This window comes from Helianthus annuus, chromosome 10, assembly GCF_002127325.2.
Source record: "Helianthus annuus cultivar XRQ/B chromosome 10, HanXRQr2.0-SUNRISE, whole genome shotgun sequence".
Classification (NCBI taxonomy): Eukaryota; Viridiplantae; Streptophyta; class Magnoliopsida; order Asterales; family Asteraceae; genus Helianthus; species Helianthus annuus.
In genome coordinates this window covers 40,497,166-40,518,042 of record NC_035442.2, presented here as the reverse complement: position 1 = coordinate 40,518,042, position 20,877 = coordinate 40,497,166, and the positions used below count along the sequence as shown (strand labels likewise).

Sequence of the window (20,877 nt, the reverse complement as noted above, 5' to 3'; positions counted from 1 at the left end):
ACTCTTTGATTAAAATTAAAGGTACATAAACGCTAAACATATAATCATATTTATAATGAACAACCCATTGAAGAACAAGTAACCTACTCCTATAAGGAAACCAACTATAATAAAACTAGTATAAATCCTAAATCTTCCTATTAATATAAAACCAGTATAAATCCTAAATCCTCCTACTAAAATAAAATACAAATAAAATAAACCATTTAAATCCTCCAACTTTTGAGTATTGACAAGATTAGTTCCAACAATCACCCCCCCCCCCCCCCAATCTTGTTAAATTCCTCCTACGTCTTGAATACCAAGTAAGGCCCGTAGTTCTTCCACCTTAATACTCGGCCTCTTGTGTTTCGCTTTGCATCAACACCTTTGTTGTAGCCGACACAACGCACCCAATGTTTTCTGACTCCTTTAGCATTACACCGAAAACTTGTCCAAACATGTAACACTCCAACCGACGGCGAAAATGTCAGGTCGTCACTTAAAATAGATTGTTCAAAACATATGGCACTAATTAAAGTTACGATATATTAATTATCCAAAGTTTATTGTTCTCAATTGGCACAAAACAACTTGTTTCAAAACATCACATAGTATTTGTTTTTTTATTAAAGCAACTAAGGCAAAAGTCCATTCCTATGTGAAGCAAACTTCAATAATATCATGAATTAGCACCTAAAACATATGTGAAAAATACGGGTCAACTACAAAGAGCTGGTGAGTAACGTAGGTGTTAATGGTAAAAACATGTAGCAGAAGTTATAGTACAATTCTTATGACAATATGTATAACCAAGCAATTTGTGTCAACAAGATGTGGTTTGGCATGGAAATCCAAGGGTTTATCTAACCGAGTAGAAAGACCCCAAAAGGATTTTCAAGTAAAAGAGGTACATTCAAACCTTAGTTGACAAGTAAGGGTTTATCCTAGAACACGTAGCTCGGTTTTCATCATTCCACAATGAGTCTTCAAGAACCCACACACGTTGGAAGCAGGAATGGGTTGTCATACCTGTAGCGCTATAATATACTACTGGTCGGCTTGATCATTGTTAATCAATGTACTTGTTTATAGACATTGGTTTACCACACAAGTTTAACACATAAAGAGCACATATGACATAACGTAGCTGAATTGCATTAAGAAAATAGTTACAACATATGAATCACCCCAAAAGTTTAAAATGTAAAAAAGGGACTATGTACTCACTTTGATGATTAACGATGAGTTTGCGTGTTCTCAAAGGTTACAAGTAAACCTTAATAATGAGTGGTTAGTTAAGGTTTTGTTATGACGGTGTTTGTAGATGGTATTGGTTAAAAGAACCCTTGGTAAATCGTAAATCGTTTATCGTTTAATTTTTAAAAAATATAAGTTTTAACAGCTTTCTATGTTGTTTTCGTTTTACATTTTCAAAGATGTCGAAAAATTACGAAAAATTCTAGTCTACTGAATCACAATATATTCTACAACTTTAATTTAGAAAATGTTTATGTTTGGAACCCGGAAAATGGTCAAAACCGTGGATCCTTACAGATCGTTTAGTTTTGGGCTTCAATTTGGTTTTAAATGGTTGGGGGTCCAAACGGAAGAGTTTTTAAGCGTATTTGATGCATAAGAATTTATACATCTTTTGATTGTGAAAAATTGTGAACCGGGTATGATATTAGACCTTCACTTGAAATTTTGAGAATGGGGAGTGTATCTTTTTTATTCGACCTTTGTGAAAGTGAAAGAAGAATTTTCTTGAGGACAAGCAAAAGATAAGTATGGGGATGTGATACGTGGCCAAAAGTCCAATATTATAAGTATTTTAATTTGTGTTTTTATGCAAATTTGGGTTTCGAATGATGTACTGTGATAAGATTTGTATTTTTGCAGGTCTACGGAGTTTAAAGAGTATTTCGGGAGCTTTACGAGGCATCGGGACGGAGCTAGGAGCAATTGGGCACGAAAAACGAGGAAAACAGGAAGAAACATACTAACCGCATCGGCGACAACCTAAAATTGCATCGCCGACGAGTCGCGTCAGCTGGGAAAGCCCATAGACAGCATGATATTGCGTCAGATATACTTTCTGTGTTGCCGACGCGCAAAATTTTAACGTTTGGTTGTGAAAGTTTGATCAAAAAAAAATGAAGCCGTAGTAAAAAAAAATCATGGATTCGCCACTGCCTCTAGAAGGCCGGTATATCAAACTTCTTCACGCCCTAATAATGCCCGATTACGCATGGTTAAAAACTTGAGTCATTCAAACAAACGGGGTTGGTTACTGTACAAACCACCGTGAGAACATATCCTAGCATTTATAAAAGTTAAATTAGCACATACTAAACAATACATACATAAAAGTAGCGGTTTTAAATTATATTTGCACATGAAAATTTATCAAGATAATTGATTTTAGCACATATGTGAATGCTAACAGCACTTTTCTTTATGAATAATTATATTAACACATTGGAAACAAAATCCAAATACAGAATTAATTGTTTGTTGTCATAATTATAGGGAACTCAATAGAGTAAATTACAAAAAGCGTCCTTTATGTTGACACTAGATTGCAAAGTGCGTCATTTATCTTCAAAAAGTACAAAAACGTACTCGATGTTTGCAAACCCCTACACATTATGTCCTTTATCCCTAACTTAGTTATTTTTCATTGTTAAGTGGGTGTCAAATGACCTAAATACTCTTACTATTAAATAAATAATTAAAAAGTTAAAAGAAATATAATTAATATTTAGAAATTTATGTGGAACCCACCACCCATCCCACCCTCTTCATCTTCCCCAATCTTCGCCACCTCCACCTTTCACCACCACCTCACCCCGCCGAAAAAACACAAACCCTCTTGGAACCTCACCATACCCCCGACTCGTCGTCACCACCGGCGTCAACATGTCCGGTCAACCACTATCCCCCCCCCCACTCATAACTTAAATCACACGGGAATTCATCAAAAGAAACATCAACTTCACGCCCGTCAATAATCGCAGCAAGAATCTCTTCCTTCAGCAATGCAGATCTTACAGACATTCCTGGAGCTGATGCAGGTTGTGAATCTAATGCATGTTCAAAAATACATGTGAATATAAACCCAATAATAACTGTTAAAAAACCTTGAATTGTTGGGACCAGAGGCTGTCATGATTGTGCTTGTTTGCATGATTTAAACACTAAGTGCAGTGGAAATGAACAGCAAACTTTGTAAACGCAATCAAAGAGAGAAATAGATTTGATAAACACATGATTTGCACTAGTCGAAAGATTACAAAGTCAATCAAAAGATTACAAAGCATGCTTACAAAAATTAAACTCCCCCTCAGCCTGATGCTCCAAGGTTGATTACACAAGATGAAAGGATTAGACTAGAGGAGAAAAAACCCACTCTGTCAATCAAATGTAACAGTACAGAGTACTGCTCCATTTATAGACAAACCAAACCACTGAGGCATCTCAGCTGACGTCACCATGAAAGTGACATCTAACAAACTCTATCTACTGTTCTATAACAACTGGCCATACAGACACTGATTGCATTCTAACCACTGATGTATAAACACTGATTCTTCATTCCACTGATGTAGTCAACCACTGTTGTTTGAGTAACAGTGCTTTCTTCAAAGGATGATCAGACCTTGAATGAGCAGTGCTTTAATTCTTCAGCAGTGCTTGGATTCCGTCAGTAGATTGAGCTTCAGCCTTTAAACTTCATCAGTGCTTTGCCTTAATAGTAGATTGAGGATCAGCAGTTGTTGATAAGGCAGTACTTGGAGCATATCAGATGTTGGAGTCACTGTCAAGGGGAAAGCTTAATGTAGACAGCTGCTTATGACTAATCCACTGTAGTGATCCGGTTTTGGCTTTCATTATATGTTCTTCTGGTAGGGTTCAATCCCAACATGAATCAATAATTGAAAAAGATACTTACGTTTCCTATTTCGATAGGACTTGGGTCTAAGCTGCTTCCAAGAGGGGTGATTTTGCTTGTAGCTCCAACTTCATATGCACTATCTTTACCTGTATTTGTAGCTGAATTTGCTTTAGACCACCAGTCTCATCATTTTCATGATTATGAGTCGGGGGGTATGGTGAGGTTCCGAAAGGGTTTGTGTTTTTCCGGCGGGGTGAGGTGGTGGTAGTGGTGAAAGGTGGCGGTGGTGAAGATGAAGAGGGTGGGGTAGGTGGTGGGTCCCACATAAATTTTTAAATATTAATTATATTTCTTTTAACTTTTTAGTTATTTATATAACAGTATTTAGGTCATTTCACATCCACTTAACAATGGACATAATGTGTAGGGGTTTGCAAACATCGAGGATGTTTTTTGTACTTTTTTGAAGATAAATGACACACTTTGCAATCTAGTGTCAACGTAAAAAGTCGATTTTTGTAATTTACTCAACTCAATATAATTCATATTATTTAGATTATTATTTTATATAATTGTAGGGAACTCAATATAATTCATATTATTTAGATTATTATTTACCATTTTTTTATAATTTGTTGGATGTAACACTTTTTAAATAGTTACTGTTTCAATTCTCTATAACAACAAAACCAAGATAAGGGAATAGTTGTTTACAACAAGTGGAGGAAAAGGGCGGTGGCCTTTAACTTTTTTTTTTTTTTTTTTTTTTTGCTGTTTTCTGATTGTATATTTACTTAGCACTTTTTTATTGGTTTGGTATATTACGATTTTACCCCCAAGTTTAAAATTACGATTTTGTCCTATGTTTAAAGTAACGGTTTTGTCCATGGTTAAAAATTACAGTATTGAGATAGCTTTATTTTTTGAAAAATTACGATTTTACCCCATCCAAAAATTACAATTTTGCCCTTAGGTAAAAATTACAGTATTGCCATCGTTTTGGTTTCTTTAAAAGGTGTGTGGGGGAATAGTGCCAGGCTGCTGCATGGCACTCCCACATTGGCCCGGGTATGTTACGATTTTACCCCCAGTTAAAAATTACGAATTTGCCTCTATTTAAAATTACGATTCTGCATATGGTTCAAAGTTACAGTATTTCCATCGCTTTATCTTTTGGCAAATTATGATTTTACCCCAGTCAAAAATTACAATTTTTTCCCTCCGTTCAAAATTACATTATTGCCATCATTTTAGTTTTTTTAGCAAATTCTTAGAAGTGTTTGTTTTAATTTGTTGACTTGATTTAATTTTTCTTTTGTGTCAATGAGCTGCTTAACACTCGTTCATTAATCCTAACAAATTACAGTCTTGGCCTGAACTCAAAATTATGATTTTGCCATCGTTTTAGATTTTTTTTTCTAGCAAAACTATAGTAGTGTTTTTTAATTAGTTGAGAAATATTCGCCATATCGCACCCAACTCGGCATTAACTAGTTTGTATACGAAATCTAGTTTCAATTTCATCGTAGTCCTCAAATATATAACAGAATATATAAAGCACTTTGGCCCCGAAATTCAGCAACGGTAAGTAAGAGAAGGTTATATAATTACTCGCCTAATTGACAGAGGATTCCGGCGACGGCGACACCGTGAAGCGCCGCCAAATCCTCCTGAGTCGATGCAGTCAACCCATACGTATGGCTGCTCTTAAAGAATTCACCCGCACAACACACGCCGTACACGCACTGGCCAACTTCTACGCCGCACAACTCCTACTATGTTCCAAACAAGCCCCACCATCGTCCTCCACTGTCCGAATGATTCATGCCCACATGATAGCATCTGGGTTCAGGCCACAATCTCACATCCTCAACCGCTTAATGGACATGTACTGCAAATCGTCCAACATTGCATATGCACGCCAACTGTTCGACGAAATTCCTGAACCAGATGTTGTTGCACGAACCACCTTCATTACTGCATATTCATATTCTGCCTCCTCTGGAGATGGTTTAGGTTTCAAGTTGGCAAGGGAAATATTTAATACAACTCCTTTACATACCCGCGATACCGTTTGTTACAATGCCATGATAACTGCCTGTGCTCATAATGAAGATGGTAACGCTGCGATCAAGCTGTTTTGTGAGATGAAAAGATATGATTTTCGTCCGGATAATTACACTTACACGAGCGTGTTGTCCGGGCTGTCACTTGTAGCGGAGCATGAGTCACATTGTCAGCAGTTTCATTGTGAGGTTGTGAAATCCGGAACAGGGTTTGTCACGTCGGTTGTTAATGCGCTTATTTCTGTGTATGTTAAGTGTGCTTGTTCGCCAATGGCTGCTGCGCGGAAACTGTTTGATGAAATGCCACTGAGAGATGAGTTATCTTGGACTACAATTATCACAGGGTATATAAGAAACGATGATTTACACGGTGCTAGACAAGTTTTTGATGGTATGAATGAGAAGCTAATAGTTGCGTGGAATGCGTTGATTTCTGGATACGTGCATAAAGGGCTTGTTTCTAACGCACTTGAATTGTCGAGAAAGATGTGTTTGCTGGAAATCGGGTTTGATGAATTTAGTTATACTAGTATCCTTGGTGCTTGTGCTTCTGGTAAATTGTTCTTACATGGTAAACAAGTGCATGCTTACATAACTCGAACCGTAAAAAACCCATCGCGTGACTTTCTGTTTAGCGTTAACAATGCATTGATCGCGTTATATTGGAGATGTGGTAAATTAGACGATGCAAGGAAAATTTTCGATAAAATGCCTTTGAGGGACCTTGTTTCATGGAATACCATTTTATCCGCTTATGTTGACGTAGGCCGGATCGAAGAAGCCCGGACATTTTTCGATAAAATCCCAGAAAAAAACGAGTTAACATGGAGCGTTATGATATCCGGTTTTGCACAAAACGGTTTAGGTGAAGAGGGTTTGAAGCTTTTCAACCAAATGAGATCATGTAACTGTCAACCGTGTGATTATTCGTTCGCCGGTGCGATAATATCATGTGCGGTTCTTGCATCGTTAGACCACGGGCGCCAGCTTCATGCTCAACTTATCCAATCAGGGTTTGAGTCGAGTATATCCGCATCAAATGCATTGATTACAATGTATGCTAGATGCGGCATTCTTCAAGATTCACAATCTGTATTTTTTACGATGAATTATTTGGATTCGGTATCCTGGAACTCAATGATCGCCGCTTTAGGGCAGCACGGGCATGGTGGTCAAGCAGTTGATCTTTTCGAACAAATGCTGAAAGAAGGTATCGTTCCTGACCGAATCACATTCCTCACAATTCTTTCCTCGTGTAGCCACGCGGGTCTCGTTGACCAAGGTCAACGCTATTTCAACTCGATGTATGAGTTATACAACATAACCCCAGGTGAAGATCATTACGGTCGTTTAATCGACTTGCTTTGTAGAGCAGGCCGATTCACCGAAGCGACAGATACGATCCAAAAAATGCCGTTCGATCCCGGAGTACCGATATGGGAAGCACTTCTCGGCGGGTGTAGAATCCATGGAAACATCGATTTAGGGATCAAAGCTGCGGAGAAACTGTTTGAACTAATTCCGCATCATGACGGGACGTATATACTTCTATCGAATATGTACGCAACGTTGGGTAAATGGACCGATGTTTCTAGAATTAGAAACATGATGCGTGTTCGTGGAGTGAAGAAAGAACCCGCGTGTAGCTGGATTGAAGTTGACAATATGGTTCATGTGTTTTTGGTGGACGACACTAAACACCCCGAGGTTCAAAAGGTGTACAAGTATCTTGAGGAATTGGTATCGAAAATGAGGAAATTAGGGTATGTTCCGGATACGAAGTTTGTGTTGCATGATATGGAGAACGAGCAAAAGGAGTACGCGTTGTCTACTCATAGTGAAAAGCTCGCGGTTGCTTTCGGGCTTTTAAAGCTTCCTTCCGGAGCCATGGTTAGGGTTTTCAAGAACATTAGGATTTGTGGCGATTGTCATAACGCGTTCAAGTTTATGTCTCAGGTTGTGGAGAGAGAGATTGTTGTAAGAGATGGGAAACGGTTTCATCATTTCAAAGATGGGAATTGTTCTTGTGGGAATTATTGGTGATATGAAACTATACTTATTAGTTTGGTTATTAAGCCTCCGTGATACAACGAAGCGGATGTAAGAGTTAGAAGACTCGTACTTGAACTAGTTTAATCGAGGCAAAGGGGATAGAAACGGACCCAACTTAAAAAAGGGCATAACTCAGGCTATATGTGGAGTTACGGGGCCCATAAGTTATGAACGGAAAGGTCTCAACGAGCTGGATCATGTGGAAACGCCAATTTTGAAGTCAGATTTTATATATATATATTTTTTCTTTAAAAACCGAATCATGTGAGATCAGGATTTTGCCACTCCTGCTTCCGTCTAGGTAGGGAATCTTAGAAACAATTTTTGAAACCTGAATTTTGGCAGAACCAATTAGCAGCATGGACTTGTTTACATTGAGATGTATCTATATCTATATGTAAAATGAATGAAATGAAATACAAAACAAAATAAAGCTCGATAAATTTGCAAGCACTTAAGTTATTTACGCCTACGCAAGCCCTGGCCATACTTAAGGCTATATCTACAGCTATATTAGATGCTACTCGGATAGAGTTTTTTTGACACGATTTACTGAACGGGTCGTGTTTAGGTTATGTGTAATGGGGCTCCATATACCGCCATAAAGCCCCTATAAAGCCCCTATAACGCCCAAACACCATTACGGAGGGGCTTTATGAGTTTGAAAATGGTGGTTGGCGTGATATGTATAGCGCTTGATGGGGGGAGGATTTTGAAAAATGGACCAATCACAAACAAGCATGCTTTTTTATATTAATTAATAAAATTGAAAATTATTAAATAGGTAATGATGGGTAGGGGCTTTATGACTACGGGCTCTAGTGATATAACGCCCCATAAAGCCCCCGTGTGACGTGGCACGACACGTGTCGCATAACGCCCCACAAGGGGCTTTATGACTACGGATGGCCTTAGGTGATACCAACGCACAAACCCAACATGAATTGCCACCACTACATGTTCAAAATAGACAGGTTTAACTTCTTTGTATTAGGTAAGGGGTTAGGCAATTATAACCCGAAAGTGGATCCGAATAACTTTAATTTGGTTGATCCGGTGGAAAGGAATACTATTGGTGTGGCTTCAGGTGGTTGGGTTGCTAGTGCTATTCGATTCAGACTGGATAATCCTAGTAAAGCATTTATTTTCAACGATAATACTATTGATTTTGTTAGTTATCATGTTTATGGTAGTTTTGCCCTTGATTGATTATAGGTGTTTGGTTTATGCATTGCCGCTTGGAAGTGCATACGACTTGGAGGCGTAAAATGGCATTTTTAGTCGAGAATGGAAACTTTGCCACCTTCGAAAAATCTTCCAAAATGTTAGAAAAGAGAATGAAGAAATGAGTGTGATTTGTGTATTTAGAATCTATTTGTTTATTGAGCAAATAAATGACTTGCTCAAGAAAGTTTACAATATAGATTTATGTATTTTTGTTGCAATAGTAAATGAAATTATGTGGGTCATGAATACTTTCTTAGTTGACATAAGTATAAAAAATGTTCGGTACTATATTATCTCTAGGGATGAAGATAATATCGATCTGGTATCGAACCAACACCGGTACCAAAAAATGAGAAAAGAGTGTACCGGTACCGTACCGAACGGACCCAAAGAGTGGGAAAAATAGGTACCGGTACTGAAAATGATCAGTACAGTACGGTACCGGTACCAAATGGTCATCCCTAATTATCTCAACATACCCAATGGGCCGGGTCATACAATTCTTATTTTATTTTTATAAATAATTGATGTGTAATTACGGTCAAAAACGATATTTCATACAATAATGTATGCACTAAAGCTAGACCTGTTTACATTGAAGGATTACGTGGGTCGTCTCCGGGTTACATGGGTTAAGCGTGTCCAGGTTAGGGTTGAGTTTTTTTTGACACGATTAACTGAATGGGTCGTGTTTAGGTGATACCAACCCACAAACTCAAACCCAACATGAATTGCCACCACTACATGTTCAAAATACACAGGTTTAACTTCTTTGTAGTAGGTAAGAGGTTAGGCAATTATAACCCGAAAGTGGATCCGAATAACTTTAAATTGGTTGACCCGGTGGAATGTGCCTTCAGGTGGTTGGGTTGCTAGTGCTATTCGATTCAGAGCGGATAATCCTAGTAAAGCATTTATTTTCAACGATAATATTATTGATTTTGTTGGTTATCATGTTTATCGCATTTTTGCTCTTGATTGATTATAGGTGTTTGGTTTATGCATTGCCGCTTGGAAGTGCATACAACTTGGAGGCTTAAAATGGCATTTTTAGTCGAGAACTGAAACAGGCCAAATGAGTCGACATTGCCACCTTCGAAAAATCTTCCAAAATGTTAGAAAAGAGAATGAAGAAATGAGTATGATTTGTGTATTTAGAATCTATTTGTTTATTGAGCAAATAAATGATTTGCTCAAGAAAGTTTACAATAAAGATTTATGTATTTTTGTTGCAATAGTAAATGAAATTATGTGGGTCATGAATACTTTCTTAGTTGACATACGTATAAAAAATGTTCGGTACTATATTATCTCTAGGGATGAGCATAGTATCGATCTGATACCGAACCAGCACCGGTACCAAAAAATGAGAAAAGAGGGTACCAGCACCGAAAATAGTACCGCTTCGGTACCGTACCGAACGGAGCCAAAAAGTGGGAAAAGTAGGTACCGTACCGAACGGACCCAAAAAGTGGGAAAAATAGGTACCGTACCGAAGATGATCAGTACAGTACGGTACCGGTATCAAATGTTCATCCCTAATTATCTCAACATACACAATGGGGCGGGTCATTCAATTCTTATTAAAGTATCTCTGATGTTTTCATTTCAATATACGTAATGGGCCGGGCCGGGTCACTTAATGAAGTTCTAATACTCCACAGTCCACATCATACTATCATAGTATCATATAAATTATCATAATCAATAAAATCATTAACAGTTAACACATCATAAATCATTAAATCACAAATCACCTGCTACCAACTTCCTATGTGTGGGTGTTAACAGTTTTACCATCCATTGCAACGGTTTCAGTAGCTGCGCTCTTTTCTTCCTCCAAAACCATATCGCAGCATTATACTGTTGGTTACGAATAACTTTCGTGGCTGCCCGCCAATCAAACTTCTCCATTTCCATTCGGGCAGCCTGCCCGATACTTTCCCGTAACTTGGCATCGTGTAAGAGCGGGACCAGTTTGTTTAAGCAGTCATCAAGATCTCCAGGAGTGTAGAGATACCCAGTTTTTCCCTCTTGTTCTTCGGGGATAATATCGGGTATACCGCCAGCTCGGGCAGCTACCACGGGCAGCCCCGATGACATGGCTTCCAACACGACAAACCCGAGGGTTTCGGATTCCGATGGCATTACAAAAACATCACCACTCGCGTATGCTTGAGATAACTCTTCGCCTTGTAACATTCCCGTGAATACAACTGGCATGCCTTCAAATAGTTTCTCTAAATCTTCCCTGCCAAAAATAGTAAAACGGGCGGGTCAGTTGGGACTAAAGGTGCGGCTCCTCGAAGGGTAAAATGGTCATTTAGAAGTTACCTATACGGACCGTCACCAATGAAAGCTATCCTTGCTTCTGGGATCTTTTCCATTACACTACATGATGAAAAACGGAAAATCGACAACCAATAAACACGTGATAGAGAATTCACTTAATGTTTATGAATATTATAATTTATAATAAAAAAATTATAATTACCCTTTAAGGAAATCTAAGCTCTTCTCGACACCAATACGCCCAACATGTACTATCAATGGCCGGTCTGGTTCACCATTCCTGTTTATTAAAAATACCAAGAGTAAAGTACACGGATAGTCCCTGTGGTTTACCAAAATTTTGGATTTGGTCCCTAACTTTTCAAAAGTACACAGATGGTCCCTGTGGATTGCACTTTGTAATGCATTTAGTCTCCAGCTTTTTCCAAAAGTACATGGACGGTCCTTGTGGTTTGTACTTTGTAACACATTCAGTCCCTAACTTGGACATGCTAAAACGTTTAGATTTGTTGGTTGGGAACTAAATGCGTTACAAAGTGCAAACCACAGGGACCATCCGTGTACTTCTAGAAAGCCAGGGACCAAATACAAAATTTTGTTAAACCACAATGACCATCCATGTAGTTTACTCTTAAAACCAATTTACTTTTCAAAATTGATTATTTTAATTTCGACCCGAAAGATAATGTGACAAAACTTGGTTGGTCTTATAACGATCGAGTGATCTTTTAAAAGTTTAGTGACTAAATTAGAGGGTGAGGTGAAATGAGAATGTAAAAAACAAATTCATACGTTAACCTAACTCGCATTTCATGAGAACGGAATCTGGGATGGAAACTTTCTGAATCGACGCCCTTGTTCCATAGACGGATTTTATTAGCTGAAAATGGCAAGAATACCCTTTAGAATTTGTGATTGAAATATACGACATTTAATTTAGCCAAGAATTACCGGCTGTCACTCGTGCTTGTCGGAGATCCTTTGCAATTGCAGCCGATGGCACTAATGTGAGATCAGCTGCCCTATGAAGAAACTCTGGGAGGGTTTGGTAACATGTCAAAATGAGTCAACTTTTGTGCGGGTCGAAACGGGTCGGGTCAATCCACGGGTCTATCAAGTGAAGATTGTTATGAACTAGTTTGTCGAATATGATTAGAAAATAATAGTAATGCAATGATGATCTATTTTTCTGAACCAAACGATTTGGAAGATCTTACGCATTAAAAATGCAAGCGCGAAGACTTTCGACCCGTTTGAGATATCAAATGACCCGATTCAACACATTCGTAAATGGATCGACATTGAGGAAGAGTTAACACGTACTTATAACTAACCACATAGGCTTAACTAGCCAGCTAAATGTGTATCTTGGTATGTAACTGCATGAAAAATAGAAATTATAAGTTTGACTAATAGTCAAACCTCTTTTTGTAAACTACGAATTTACAGATATAAGTTTGCTTACACAGGCACGTGTGTGTGATATGACATAACGATAGGAACACACAACATTTTGGCGATAGCGAGTGCACCGAAAACCTAATAATTCACAGCAAAATATATGTTACTAACATAACACAAGATGCATGTTTGAAGGATTAGAGAGATACAAGTATAAATTTACCATAATGCCCGGAGATGATGCATGGATGATGTCTGGCTTAAAATGTTTAACCTCGTTGATTATTCTGGGACTCAATGCAAGTGAAAGTGGCACCTTTTGGTACCATGGGCAAGGAAAGCTATACAAGAAAGGGAAAAAAAAACGAGAAATCGTTAGTATAATTAAAAGCACTATACTTTCATATTAGTAATGCTCCATATTGATATTAGCGTCATTTGTGGACTTACTATCAATATTGATGAGCATTTTAGACATCTAATTAATTGCTGGAAGCATTTAAAATATAGAGTAAAGTACACGGATGTTCCATGTGGTTTACCAAAATTTTGGATTTGGCCCCTAGCTTTTTAGAAGTACATGGATGGTCCCCTATGGTTTGCACTTTGTAACACATTTAGTCCCTAACTTGGATATGCTCAAAACTTTGATTTGTTGGCTAGGGACTAAATGCGTACAAAGTGCAAACCCCAGGGACAATCCGTGTACTTTTGAAAATCTAGGGACATAATCCAAAATTTTGGTAAACCACAGGGACCATCCGTGGCGTGTACCTTACTCTAATATATACGAATCTTGAAAGAAACCAACCTTCGCGAGCCAATCAATTTTGCTCCGTGGAACTCTTGAGGAACCCCTTCATGAGTTGTTACAACCATCACCTACACAAGTGAAAAAGAAACCATTTGAACTCGGTCAAAATAGTGTTGAAATTACACAACCCTGTGAAACATGGATTATAAAAGAAGGGAAAATGTGCAAGTTTTTGAGACTTGATTCATAGTATTTAAAAGTAATAAACAACGTAACTTCATAATCTCAAAGTTACCTCGTCTCCCATCTCACGTAGATATTTAATGAAGTTCTGGAACCGATTCTTGTACCCTGAAACATACCTGAAAACGACCCAAAGGAATTAGGGAGCGGATACCAAACATTCGAACACCGCAAATTTGGCTCCAAATTGGGGAATTTAAATGATAAAATCAGTTTCATTTTCCATGAGTTACACATAACAGGGTATGCCTATGTGGAACAAAATCATGATGTTTTCATTGTTTGAAACTATATGTAACACAATGTTCGAGGCTTCTTTTAAGTAAGACTACCTCAGTCTCGGTCACTATTAGAACCCTAAAGTTTTTATATACATCAAAATAAAAATTAGCATTTCTAAACACACGTTTTCAAGTTGACAAGAGGAACAACATTTTTTAGTGTCATTTGTAGGACCAAAATAAAAACAAACATGCAAAGTTGAATTGAATAAATACAAAAGACAGTTTTCAACCGGAAACTTTAGGCCTATGCTTCCAAAGTTTTGGCTGTAAAAAAGACACACATTATCAATAAAAAAACACGTTTTGTAAAGCTAGCAATTGTCATTTTATTTCAAAGTAAACAAGAAAAACATAAACCACAGATAATTGAGCTGGCAAATTCATCTGTTAAACGATGCAATCTTGAGCAGTCGGTTTTTTTATGAATTGCATGAAAATGATGATGCATCCTTTGAATTTGAGAAGAAGCACATAGACGATATTTTATATGCAAACTCATAAATCATAAATTCATAATCACATCAAATTAAGTAAAACACTTTGTTACTTGACATGGAAACTTTTATTTCAACAAATCCATTACTTATATATCTAACAATCAATTAGCATAATGTTTGAGTAACCTACTTCCGTATACGATAATCTCAAAACTACTTATCAATAAGACAGAGTTCAAGTACTAATAAACTTCTATGAAAAGATTATCAACTCCAAGTAACCTAAACACATCCAAACACAAACCCATGCACCAAGTTCTATCACAGTCTACCATTTATTGCTAGCAATGTTTTGAAAACCGGTCAGACCGGAAAACCGGCCAGTTGAACATGTTTTTTTAGAGGTTGAACTGGATTATTACTAAAAAAGTCTTTTTTACCCTTTTTATTTTTATAATATTTACAGCATCATCCGGTTCTTACATCCGTTCGACCGACGTCTGGTCCTGAAAACATTTCAATTTTACATAACATAATCTTACAAAATCCATGACTAAATCATCCACATTAAAAGGGTATAACAAATTATCTAGTAACAACCAAATTAAACAATTCAAGAAACCAAAACACGTAATTTGATATAATAATTTATTTAAAATTAAAGAGAGACGACTCACGCAAAGGGAGAGGGCTCAACAAAGAGAACAATACGTCTAGGTTTAGTAGTAACTTCGGATTCAACCTGAGAAGGGGGACCCTCTTCATCTTCTTTACTCAATTCTTCAGTTGTTAAGGGATCTTTAACCGAAGAACTGCAAATGGGTTTTCTTGTTCTTGGTCTAAAGTTTAAAGCTTGAGGGGTAAAACATATGGGTTTTGTTGAAAAAGAGTGGAAACAAGAGATTCTTGAAGTTGCAGCAATGGAGGAAGAAGAAGAAGATGATGGTGGGGGTGAAGACAGAGAGGGGGGGTTTAGGTTTAAGGAAATTGAAGAAGTTGTCATGATGGTGAACAGATCATGTGGAATGGGGAAGTGAAGGGGGATTTATGTGAAGTGGATTGAAGGGATATTCGGTTTGGTGGTGAAGAAGATATGGGCGGAAGAGCATATGCTAGTTTGCTATCGAGAGGGAGCTCCCGTACAAAGGGGGTTACATCATATCGTGTGAATGATGTAACTTGCTAGAACTAATCAATCTTATTTAATTATTTTTTTTTATCAATGACTTTTTTTTTATCATATTGGCGGAAGAGCATATGCTAGAACTAGTCCAAGTTAATACCTTCAAACGTTACAAAATGAAAAGTTAATACCCTAGAAGATGATTTTAAATTATTAGTACCTAAGTATGTTATTTTGTGCAAACCACAGAGACTAACTATGTAATTAACTCTTTTTTTTATCAATGACTTTTGGCTTGGGTTACTATTTTTATGGATAAAAATAGAAGAATAAATTACTATTTTGGCCCTTGTGGCTATATAATTTTTACCCTTTTAGATTAAAAAGGAATCTTTTAACATCTGAACACACAACGTCTTTTTTTAACCTTTTTGGCCCCAACGTTTTTTTTTTCTAACTCTTTTGGCCCCTAAAAGTAAATGGATGAGGTTAGTGTTAGGAGCCAAAAGAGTTAGAAAAAAAGACGTTGGGGGCTCACATGTTAAAAGATTCCTTTTTTGGCTAAAAGGGTAAAAGTGATATAACCACAAGGGCCAATAAGCATCGCAAACCCTTAGAGTTCCAAGTTGGTGACCACGTACTTCTTAAGGTATCCCCTTGGAAGAGAGTGGTCCGTTTTGGCAAGAGAAGGAAATTAGCTCCTTGATACGTCGAACCATTTAAGACACTCGAGAGAATTGGTCAAGTGGCGTATAGACTCGAATTACCCGAAGAGCTCAACAATGTTCATCCGGTGTTTCACGTTTCCAACCTTAAGAAATGCTTAGCTGAAGGAAACATTCACATTCTGCTCGACGAAATACGTATCGATGAGACCATGCACTTCATCGAGAAACCGATGGAAATCATGGACCATGGTACTAAACATTTAAGGCGTAGCCGTATCCCCCTACAAGAAAGCGAGTTGACAATAGCCTAGTTCATCGGCCACTCTGTCGAGATTAGGCATGCGTCGCCGACGTGGGTTTTACCCGTAGCTGACGCGACGTCTGTAGCCAGCCGGAGCTGGTTCGTTTTCAGCTTACAAATGCGACCCGATCTCACTTATATTTTCGAGAGCAACAAACCCCCCAACTTAGTTTTCATCAAATCTCACTCGTTAGTGAGAATTTGGGACTGCAATTTTCGTATTTCGTAGGGTGTTTATCAAATTTTGTCTGCATTTCATTCTTCTTGGTCCCTTAGCCATACAACACCAAAAGGTATGAACTTTCCTTGTTTCAGCATTGCTAGTACATGGTTTGTCAATTTCTTCCTTAAATTTAAACTTAGATGGTTGATAGTAGGTTGATTATGTATGAACTCTTGATTTAGATGCTTGAAATTGAGTTGAAACTTGTTTTGGGTAGGGATTGGGCATCAAACAAGTGTGGGGATGTGATTACACCCACTTGTTTGGATGAATAGGCATAGAGGTGATGTTGAAACTTGTTGAATTTTTATGAACATAATAATTGAACATAAAACTTGATATTTGGATAATGAAATTTACTACTTGAAAAGTTTAAACGACTGTTTTTAAATCCAAATAAAAAAAATAAGGTTTCAACGTCATAGTATATGCCTAGGGTTTGAGTTGGTTTGAACTTCTATTGTGGTGATGATTGTGTTATTTGTGGTCTTGTAGATGGTAAGCCGAAAAAGAAGCAAATCTTCTAGTGAAGGGTCCTCCCCATCCGGTATGAGGATGGTTAAGTGGCAACAAATTAGCTCCATTCCATATGTAGATGATCGGTTGTTTATGCAAGATTGGAGATGGGTAAACCATAAGAATGATTGGGCTAGGGATAGATGGGAAGCTGAGAAGAATAAGCGCCTCTCTTAGTTCAGAAATGGACCATTAGAGGTTAAGTTTTGGAAATACAAAATGGTACATGTGATGAACGGGGTTGTGGAGGTGTGTGTAACACCTCGCTTTTTGTAACTTTCCGTATTTAGAAAGCTTGTCTTATATTTTTGGAAACTTGATTCTCCTGTAATCGTACTTTCGTTTCAAATCGTTGTAAACCGAGACTTCGATCATAATAAAATTGATTATTCATATGAGTTATACATTGCGTATTCATGCTTGCTTATACGATTAATCCATTCACACACTTGATACATAATTTGTGATTCTCGTAAACGCGTGTTATATTTGCAAACAATTATCATGGATACGTGATTTTAAACATTCAAATACATGGTTATACAATTACGAGATTTGAACCTACATCCTTATGTCTGATGAATACTTGAATATGTGTCATATATGCATTATATACATAATTGATACCTAAATATAACTTACATATACATTAATTACTTCATTGTATGTCAAACAACAAACCACAAGGGCCAGAAATGACAAAAAGTGAAAGTTGGTTCGGCAGCTTAGCGCCGTGACCCGCGGCCGGAGTCCCCTTGGCCTTCGCGACCCGCAATGGGTTGCGATCCGTGCCCAGCATCAGCCAGCTCTCGGATTGGTCCGATTTTGGCCTCTAACTCCCAACCCACTCACTTAATTACACTCTTAAACACCAACCCTAATTCCCCATTATAAATAGACACATTCCCACTCTCATTTACACTTTCCAAACCGTTTAAACACTCTCAAATCCCCTCTAAAATCCTCCAAATTCACTAATTTTGAGCAGAAAGTTTAAGGGTTTTAAAAGTGAGTTCTAGCTCACTTCCTTCTTCAAACTTGTTCATTCCTTCTTCTATATCACTTAGATAACCTCTAGGAAGGTTTTCACAAGTTTGCCATTGCAAACTAAGGTGAAACCTCAACATATTTGAGGTCCAAAGTGAGTTATATTTTCTGATTTTGTTCATGTTGTTGTAACTTCATTTTCTTATACTTTTTCTCACCATTTCTTCTTCTATAAAGCTTGGAACACCTCTAGGAGTATTTCCACAAGATTGCCAAGGTAATCTAAGGTGGAACAACACCATTTTAAGGTCCAAACTTTCTGTTTTGGAAGAATACTTGTTATGCTTTCATAAAACTATGTTTTCTTGATGTTATCTTGTGCCTACTTGTTCTTGAACCTATCTAAGGTTATGAGACTTGTTAGGAATAGATTCTTATGAGTTTAAGAGGTGCAAACACCTCTAAACTTTTTGTTTTTGTTCAATGTTCATGTGTTTTTTTTTTTTTTTTTTTTGCTCTTTGCTAAAACTTGGTGGAATCTTGTACCCACCAAGCTCACAACTTAGCCTATAGTTGTGGGTTTGTGTTGAGGTGATTTCCATCAAGTTATGAGTTCAAAAACTCTTTATTTTCAGTTCATACATGTCATAATCCAAGTGTTGAAAGCAAGCACAATTCATCATCTTTCATATGATGAACTTGTGACTTGTGAAGTGTGAACCATGTGAGCTTGGGCTTTCCAATCTAGTTTCACTCCTTCACTTGTGAACTTGTGTATAAACACTCAAGTGACTTCCTAGTATCAAAGTAACATAGCCCCGCCTAGCCTCCAACACTTAGGATTACCTTTCCATGTCGTGTTGGTTCACCCGGGTTAGGATTTACTTGGTCACTTGAGCATGCATTAGTTAGTTTTAATTCTTGTTATTCATGACCCTCTGAATCATCCTTGTGATGATTTGTGTAGTGGTGAATCATACAAAGAGGTTAAACCTCCATGCTTGACTTACATGATAATCTATGATATCTATAATGGACTTAGTTTTAGGTTAATATTATAACTATACTATAAAACATATAAATATAAACATAACTGAATTCTTGATGTTAATCGGATCATGATTATACATCGTGAATATAAGTTATATTATATTTGTTCTTTATTGTAACACCACGTAAAAAAGTGTCCAATTATGTATAGACACGTGTCCTAAACTCTAAATATGTGAGAGATTGAGTTTGAAGGACTAAAGTTGACAAACGGTGAAATTATGTATGCGAAGGGACTAAAATGTCAACATGCCAAACTTGAGCCTCTGAATGACAATGCATGAAGAATATATTCTTAATCGAATGATTAATTGAATATAAGAAGCCGTTTGTGTATATAAACGAAAGATTATAAAGCTACAGGGATTAAAAGTGTCAACATGTTAATTCTACCTCTGAGTGACCTTTTAACGTTCCCAAAAGCTTTGTAAAATATAAATACACCCTTATGAATATTTGATAAAAAGTTCATCAACATCCGGCTGAATTCGTGATGATTTGTTCCACTTTCAAGAAATAAGAATTCATGTGCCAAAAACCGACAATTCTTCATTATGGCCATTTCTAAAGACTCCAAGGGAACACTAGTGTATGTTCAGTTGCATAACCGACCTAAGCTCGTTCTTTTCGAAACCTTGGACTGTTGGACGGTTTTAATAAACCACTAGGACACCTGGGGTGATCCTAGGGACTCCTATAACAGCTGCAAGTAATCCATGAAGTTGCAACTTGGTATATAAGGGACTTTAGTTCATAGTTCATGAACTCACATTTGCAACATTCTCAAATACTCACTTCTGGAGCTTGCAATCACTAGGAGAAGAATACCAAGTGTAGAAAAGATAGCAAGGACCCTAAGTAAGAGTCTTAATCCATGCTTAGTTGTTTTAATTAGCTTTAAAACCAAAAAGTCAAACATATCGTAATTAAGGTTTGACTTTCGGTTTAATCACAAATGGTCCAGCCACTAATCAAAACGAAAGTGGTTATGGAACCATATTAGGATAGGTGATTAACCCTTAAAAGGGCACCTCATAATTTTCTCGTTTGACTGGTTAATTGTCGGGTCAAACTAGTTTGATAAAAAGTCAAACTGGACAGAAAGTTTAAAAATGAATTAAACTAATAAAACAGAGGTTCTAAATTATATTTTAACATTCTAATGACTTGGTAATTAATATTAGAACATGTTTTATCAGTCCTAACCCGGCAATTATCAGTCTAAGGTCAGTTTATAATCGAAAGTCGCAAAAGCTTAACTTTTGCTTTGACTTTCAGTTCTAACCCGTTCAAGCTTAATTCTTTCATGTTTTAAGCTTCCATTAGGACCACATTACTCAGTAGTATAACCCTCTGGAGTTATATTGCATGGTTCT

General features: G+C 37.3%; 2 protein-coding genes across 3 annotated transcripts; one reads left to right on the top strand and one right to left on the bottom strand.

The window, feature by feature from the left end:
• The first annotated feature begins 5,420 nt into the window (after positions 1–5,420).
• On the top strand, positions 5,421–8,438 carry LOC110884467 (pentatricopeptide repeat-containing protein At1g25360). Its single transcript, XM_022132176.2, has one exon. The coding sequence runs from the start codon at positions 5,575–5,577 to the stop codon at positions 7,984–7,986; it is 2,412 nt and encodes an 803-aa protein (XP_021987868.1). The 5' UTR covers positions 5,421–5,574; the 3' UTR covers positions 7,987–8,438.
• Positions 8,439–10,799: 2,361 nt separating this feature from the next.
• On the bottom strand, positions 10,800–15,802 carry LOC110884468 (sulfoquinovosyl transferase SQD2). Of its 2 annotated transcripts, none has more exons than XM_022132177.2 (11): positions 15,311–15,802; positions 13,965–14,031; positions 13,727–13,797; positions 13,139–13,256; positions 12,980–13,053; positions 12,838–12,893; positions 12,466–12,549; positions 12,307–12,394; positions 11,717–11,794; positions 11,557–11,613; positions 10,800–11,473 (listed from the first exon to the last, which is right to left on the bottom strand). In XM_022132177.2, exons 1-11 carry the CDS (start codon positions 15,634–15,636, stop codon positions 10,969–10,971), a joined length of 1,524 nt encoding a protein of 507 aa, XP_021987869.1. In that variant the 5' UTR covers positions 15,637–15,802; the 3' UTR covers positions 10,800–10,968. The 2 variants fall into 2 exon arrangements, with proteins under 2 accessions (XP_021987869.1, XP_035834858.1); XM_035978965.1 differs by having other exon boundaries at positions 12,313–12,394.
• Between the last annotated feature and the right edge of the window lie 5,075 nt (positions 15,803–20,877).